General features: G+C 42.3%; 1 protein-coding gene across 1 annotated transcript in view; it reads right to left on the bottom strand.

Moving 5' to 3' along the window:
• The window catches only part of LOC134094123 (protein arginine N-methyltransferase 8-B), a 27,158-nt gene extending 25,895 nt beyond the window's left edge, over nucleotides 1-1,263 (bottom strand). Inside the window, exon 1 of the mRNA XM_062547514.1 lies at nucleotides 1,191-1,263. Coding sequence (XP_062403498.1) covers nucleotides 1,191-1,259 — 69 coding nt within the window. The 5' untranslated portion in view covers nucleotides 1,260-1,263. The remainder of the gene's footprint in view (nucleotides 1-1,190) is intronic.
• Nucleotides 1,264-7,649: the final 6,386 nt, after the last annotated feature.

Genomic DNA, 7,649 nt, shown 5'->3' with positions numbered 1-7,649 from the left:
CCTTACTGTGGGAGTTCTCTCCTGTTGAATGACACTCAACTCCAGGCACATTACAGTAAGCATGTACAGACACTCAGACGACCTTTTACACTGGCTTTGGGCTTCTGAACATGCGCACGAGCATTTACAAGCATGTTCATGCCCCCATTCATTTCCTCTTGCACGCTCTCTCTCTCTCTCCTTCTCTCTCTCTCCTCTCTCTCTCTCTCTCCCTCTCTCTCTCTCTGTGTGTGTGTGTGTGTGTGTGTGTGTGTGCGCGCGCGTGCGCATGTGAGGGACTCCTTCTGTTCATGATACTTTAGATAAAGCAAAAAGGTTCCCTTAAAAGACTAATGAGCATCAACTTTAATCATGATCACTACTGTGCTTTCAATGTTAGTTAAGTGACAGTTGCTTCAAAATTAAATGAATATACAAATCCCTATAAAATGAGTGGATAAATCTAAGTCTACAGGAAATCTATGTCTTAACTACTTGGGCAACGTCCCTGATCATTGCACAATTTGTAGTCCGTCTTCACAGCCTTTTGTAGTTAAAATGCAATATACGCAAATCATATTATCTGAGATGTGATGTAGCGACAATCATCGTCTGAATTACTGTTATCAAGACAAGATAATTAGAGCAGTCCGATGTATTCGGAAGGCGGTCTTAAAATAGTAACAGCATGCAGGCTAACTGCTGTGAGAGCACGCCGCCTAGGCTACTGCAGTACCATGGACAGCGCACCGGCACAGGAGTCGTATTACCGGCCGTTTCTTCGTCTCGTTCCCTTTCATCGATGGAATCTTACTCGAGACTGGTTGGAGGAGAACTATGCTGCTGACCGAAGTCAAGGTTTTATCTGCGGCATAATGAACCTACCTGGCTCTTGCCCAGTTTCCTGGTGTCCGGGTCAGAAATGTCTCCTAATTAGGCAGCTTGAGGTAGTAGATGCGAATCTACGACTGGGTTTCAGCATAGTACACAGTAATACAACACTGAGCTGAAGGTCAAACATGGTTGTGAGTTGTGTAGTTTTAGAAAAAACTCTTTGATGGAAAAAAGACATGTCAAACATCAATCTGTCTCGTTCATCAACTGTCAGGGCGCATAGCACCGTGGTGAAAATAGCTTGCGACAATATCTGAAACAAATTTGAAGATTAATACCACTGATTACGACCTCTGTTTAATCGAATAATGTCTTACCTCTGTGTTGTCGGACTCCGCCATTTTTCTCCGAAGGAGTAGACAACGGGAAGAGTGTTTCATTCCCATATGAGCCAACGGGATGTAGTCAGTCCAAAAAGGGGGGAATCGGCCAAATTGAATGGAGAGATCACTTTAAAAGTATCCTTGGTAGTGGCTCGAGTAGCCACGTCCCTCAGCTAATGATTTGGTGTAAGAGGGCATGCAAAATGAAGAAAACAGTCCAATATACGGCGTTACTCCTGCGGCGTTTGTGAGTATTTGTGAATCCATACTGGAAAAGTTCCCTGCACTGTCTGTCTTGTCAGGACGCACTGCTTCGCAAACCCACGGGATAGGGTTGAGGAACGGGCCACACACGCTCACCCATTCCTTCTTCTCTAAAGCATGCAGAAACTTCGTCAGCTATCAGAACTCTGCAGCATATTTCAGACACCAATATGGCGCGTCACATTTGGGGAAATTATCTCACCAACGACCCCAGCGCGTCCTTGTTACACTGGAGACTTTCCGTGAGCGTGCAACCGGTGAATTCTGAGATGCAAATGTCATTTCCAAATCCCGCTGTTCATCTTCAGATAGGCTATGGCCATTTAGTGGAGCAGAATTCTAGGAGGTGGAAAGAAAGCTGGACACGTCAGGCTTCACGTGTCGAGTTGTGGTGATTAGACAAGCACAGTTCAACATCATAGCGATGTTTGCAGGCAGCGTACGTGATGTAAGTCTGAAGTTCACTTCGAAGTAATAAAGTCCCCGGTGGTTAACTGCTAAATGCTTTTCGCGCTCGCCATCCACCCGTTATTCTAACAGGACCACCGGTTAGTTTCGCTCGCGCCGTTCCACCTGCTCGTGGTGACCCGATGTGTGGTGGTATATTTGTTGAATCCCTGTCTTTCTCTTTTTTCCCCTTTGGATAGGTTCAGAACCAATGAAAATCCTCCTTTGTTCCTATGATCCGACTAATAAGCTTGCCGAGTTCCGAAGCAGCCTACCCCTCTGTTCTGTCACATTTTAACAGCAAAGCGCCATCCATCGGGGTATTTTTGGCCAAATGTGAATAGAAAAGAACAGATGAGTGATTCTCACATTTATTCATTCATCCTGTCTTGTAAATGACTCTATCGTTTTTTGCTAGCTCAGAAGTTCTCGTTGAATAAATTGGCTGGGTTAAACGTTGGCAGTGAATGTTGTTTAAAACTTGGTAACCTGTTCGTCAGACAATTGTTTCATGTCAACTGTGGTCCCCTTTCTTAACATTGAAACGATCCCCGGTAGTAGATTAGCATCGGGAAAAAGCGTCGAATCCCAAACCTTGACCGATAAAAACAGGCTGAGGCGTCGATGCGGTGGAGGTGAGGGAGCACTGCGTTTATTTTCAGCCGACTCCCACGATCGCTTCCACCCACTCCCCTCTCTGCATAATTCATCCCTCCGCTGACTCTCGCTATCGACGGCTGCTGCAGGGCCTCTTTGGCCAGCGCAAAAGTGGCTCTTGACCCACGATGTCACAGAGAAAATCAACCAAATGTAGCCTACGGCCCTTTCTGTTATCCCAGGCAAATAACGATGGTTCCATCACAGTTCTGTCAGAATTTGGAAGCTCAGGGAAGCTGCTCTATCATACTGTCTCCCTCATGGATTATGCAATGCTCACGACAGGAAACTTCTGTCACCAGAATCACGCACACATTGTATTGTATGTGCCTGGTTAACACCAGATTGCTTCTCAGATCTCATTTAAAATTGAGAGTGGGTCTGGTAAGATTTCGTTGACTACTTCCAGGGGCATAACCAGCAGTGAAATTAAACTTAAAGGAACACTTAACCGTTTTTTCATATTAAACTGTGTTATTCGCTTTATTAAGACGAATTGATACATACCTCTCACGTTTCAATGCGTGCACTCACTGGCTCTGGCGCGCCGCGCAACTTTGATAGCACTTAGCTAGCCCAATGCATTCATTAGGATCCAAACAGAGATGAAGACGTTAGAAGTGACCAAACACCTCCATGTTTTCCCTATTAAAATACAGTTACACGAGTAGTCACACGACCAAGTATGGTGAGACAGAATAAAACGTGGTGCATTTGTAAGCAGGTAAAAGGGATAACTATATTGTGTACTGGATCCTGGCTTTGGACATTTAGAAATGGGCATCAATGGGCTCCTTTCCAGACTGGCCTGCAGAGCAAACTCAAATGTGCCAACAGGTTCGCCTGGGTTCACCCCAGGCTATGTATTATGTACACTAACGACAGCACCTCATCACTTACTGTAATTAGCTGTTCATTAACAGGGTTGACCGTTAAGTCCTTGTGGTGGCCAGAGGTCCAATTACTATTCCCTGCCACAGCAACTGTCTAGGTGTTAGTCATCATGTCTCAGAGCAATGGTATTGTTCACCAGTGTGCTCAATAAACAGCCTCTCCTGTTAGCCCACTTTCACTCTCTCTCTCTCTCACACACACACACACACACACACACACACACAGAAACACAAACATATGCTCACCCACAGACACACACAGACATACTCTCTCTCCCCCTCTCTCTCTCTCTCTCTCTCTCTCTCTCTCTGACACACACACACACACACACACACACACACACACACACACACACACACATACACACACAGGGAGAGAGAGAGAGAGAGAGTTCACCTCAACCATCCTCTTTTCCACCAAACCTAATCTATGGCTCCTTCATCCTGTCATCAGCCAAGGGACCCCTGTTGAGGATGGGCCATTATGTCTTTTCACAAAGGAAGCTGTGAAAGGAAAGAAATAAATGGAGGGAGAGAGAGAGAGAGAGAGAGACAAAAAAGACAAAAAAAATGGAAAGATATTTGCTTGCTTTGTAGACTTCAAAAAAGCTTTCGACTCGATTTGGCATGATGGATTATACTACCAACTTTTGCAAAATGGTGTAGGGGGTAAAACATTTGATCTAATTAAATCAATGTACTCAAATTGTAAATGCAGTATAAAAATTGGACAAAAACGAACCGACTTTTTCACACAAAATAGAGGAGTGAGGCAGGGCTGTAGTCTGAGTCCAACTTTATTCAATATTTACATCAACGAATTAGCGGTGCAGTTGGAACAGTCTACAGCTCCTGGGCTCAAACTTCAAGAAACGGAGGTCAAATTCCTGCTTTTTGCTGATGACTTGGTGCTTCTGTCGCCCTCACAACAGGGACTGCAACAGCTCCTTGATCTGCTGGAGCAGTACTGTCAGTCATGGGCGCTGACAGTAAATCCAATGAAGACCAAAGTTATGATCTTCCAAAAAAAGCCCAGGTGTCAGGAACACAGATACAGTTTCAGCCTAGGCAGCACCGTCCTAGAGCACACAATGCAGTACCCTTACCTTGGTCTAGTAATTACTGCATCAGGCAGTTTCAGCATGGCAGTGAATGCACTAAAAGAAAAAGCCCGAAGGGCATTCTATGCAATAAAGAGAAAATTCCACAAAATAAACATCCCAATTACAGTTTGGAGCAAAATATTTGACAGCATAATCCTGCCTATTGCGCTATATGGAAGCGAGGTTTGGGGTCCACTCAGCATGCACAACTACACAAAGTGGGACAAGCATCCAATTGAAGCCCTACATGCAGAATTCTGCCGATCAATGCTAAAAGTTCAAACAAAAACACCCAACAATGCATGTAGGGCAGAATTAGGCCGTTTTCCATTGGCATTACCAATTCAGAAAAGAAGCTTGAAATTTTGGATGCACCTGAACAACAGTCCCAAGAACTCCCTCCATTTTGAGGCATTGAAAACCCAAGAAATGAACCCTGAAAAGTGTCCTCTGAGCCAGCTGGTACTGAAGTTAACTAACCCAATAACAACAATTAATAAACACCAAGCTCAGTCCAGCGCTGCTTCCCAAACACCAATCAGAGTCAACAAAATAATGAATCAAGTAAAAGAAGAATATTTAGATCATTGGACAAACCAAATTGCCAACCAAAGTAGAATGAATACCTATCTGATCCTAAACAGAGAATATGAATTGGCAGAGTATCTCATCTCTGTCAGAGATATGAAGCAGAGGCAAGTCCTGACCAAATACAGGCTCAGTGACCACAATCTAGCTATAGAAACAGGCAGGCACAGGAAAACCTGGCTGCCAAAAGAACAAAGGATATGTGGTCACTGTCAGGCAGAGAAGGTTGAGACAGAGGAGCACTTTCTCCTCCACTGCAAAAAATATGAAAATTTAAGACAAACGTTTTTCACAAACTTAAAACAAAGTATACCAAATTTTGAAGACATTTTAGACAACGAAAAACTAGCCATAATTCTTGGTGAAGGGCCCTCTGCTGCCCTGGCCGCACAGTACGTCCTGAAATGTCATAACCTGAGGGACAGTAAACAGTAAGAAAAACATATGCACAAAAAACATATGTTCTCACACGTGCGCACACACACACAGGCACGCACGCACACACGCACGCACACACGCACACACGCACATACATACACACATTTCCACTACTGTTTATTTTGCACTCATATGTGTATGCATTGCATAATGCACTTATATTTTCTTTTCTTTGTGATATTGATTACTGTAGCTTTGGCAACGCTGTAACAAACAGTCATGCTAATAAAGCACCCTTTGAATTTGAATTTGAATTTGAGAGAGAGAGGGGCAGACAAAAACACACATAGTCCTTCATGTCTGCTTGCTTATTGACTCAGGGTCCTGTTCATGACATCCACTCATTTTCTTCCCTGACTTTTTCAGATCCTAATGATGTGCATGTGTGGATATACAGTAGAACACATATTCTTCTTCAAATGTGTCACACACAAGAGCACATTAGTGGTGTTTATTATTATATTACAGCATCGCCAGGATGGGGCTATGATGATCTTTGAGAATCAATGCATTACCCCAAGGTAAATACTATTACATCAGAAGCCATAGAAGCCATATGGGAGGGAGCCACACCTATTTCTCTGTGATATTTGGAGAATTTGATGTCGAGTCAGAACGTACAGACATACAGAAGTCAAAAGTACAAGACAGAGAGCACAAATGGGAGTGTGATATTTCTCATCAACTGGGTACACAGAAATAAAATGTACCGATTTCCCAAAGCTGGCAGTAGCATTTGTACAAGGAAATACAGCGCTGTTATCGGCTCATCCCCATAGATTAACCATGATTGGGTCTGTATAAAACACAATGGGCTGGCCCTAGACTAAAAGAAAATGTCAATGGAAATCTCCCAAATCGGCGCTCTCTCTCTCTCTCTCTCTCTCTCTCTCTCTCTCTCTCTCTCTCTCTCTCTCTCTCTGTATATATATATATATATATATATATATAGTACAGCTCTGGAAAAAATGAAGAGACCACTGCACATTTTTTTCTGATGTCATTGCTGAGTGACATTCGAATGAGAATTCAAATTTGCCGATGTCTTTTAATTTAACTTTGATTTGAATATGACCGTCAACCCATTTGTATCTCACTCAGCAACCATAGGATGACATCAGAAAACATGTGCAGTGGTCTTTTAATGTTGTCTGTATCTATCTATCTACTGTATCTATCTATCTATCTATCTATCTATCTATCTATATATATATATATATATATATATATGTATAGAGAGAGGGAGAGAGAGAGAGAAATAGATATTATGTATACTGCATATGGTTAATAGATTTCATATGTGCCATTCTCTGTGTAACAGTGTGGCTTGTAATCACCTAATCAATTTCTCTTATCTATTTGTCTCCTTCAAATAAGTAGCTTTCAAGAATCTATGATGCAGACCCTTGAATTGTTCCTTAGCGCATCTCCATAGGTGAACCCCAAGTGGTTTTACATAAAAACCTTATGATGAAGGCAAGACAAGGCAAGTCAAGTTTATTCATATAGCCCATTTTGTACACAGAAAGTTAACCCAATGTGCTTTTTTTTCCCTTTTAATTTATTTATGGACACTTGAGCACAAGGCATTTCATTACTTATACATTATTTTTACATGAGTACATGACAATAAACTTGAACTTGAACTTGAACAAATCACATGAAAATAGCTAATATTAGAATAACTAAAGTAATTAAAACAAACAAGGCAATACAAAAAAAAATAAGAAGAATAGAGGTTAAGATACTGGAACACGGGTGCAAACATGGGTTAGTGAAAGGCACTAAAAGTAGGTACTAAGAGGGATGATTAGAACACCAAATGAGGTGGTTGTACCCTTGGCTGAGATTGCACATATTGGTGTGGTTGGTCTTGGCAACCAAAAGAATTGCGCTTTTTCAGATGTGTACACTCATGACAATAAAGCAAATAGTGAGCTCTCTTTTTAATACGATAAGACACACCATTGCAGATGCAAGGTAAACATTTCAATTCCACCATCCTCTGATCCATGTAGGATAGCATGTGTTGCAGTACCCTAATCTGTTTCTCAGAATAGGAA

The sequence above is a fragment of the Sardina pilchardus genome, chromosome 10 (assembly GCF_963854185.1).
Source record: "Sardina pilchardus chromosome 10, fSarPil1.1, whole genome shotgun sequence".
NCBI classification, from domain to species: Eukaryota; Metazoa; Chordata; class Actinopteri; order Clupeiformes; family Clupeidae; genus Sardina; species Sardina pilchardus.
This window is presented reverse-complemented; position numbering and strand designations above follow the sequence as displayed.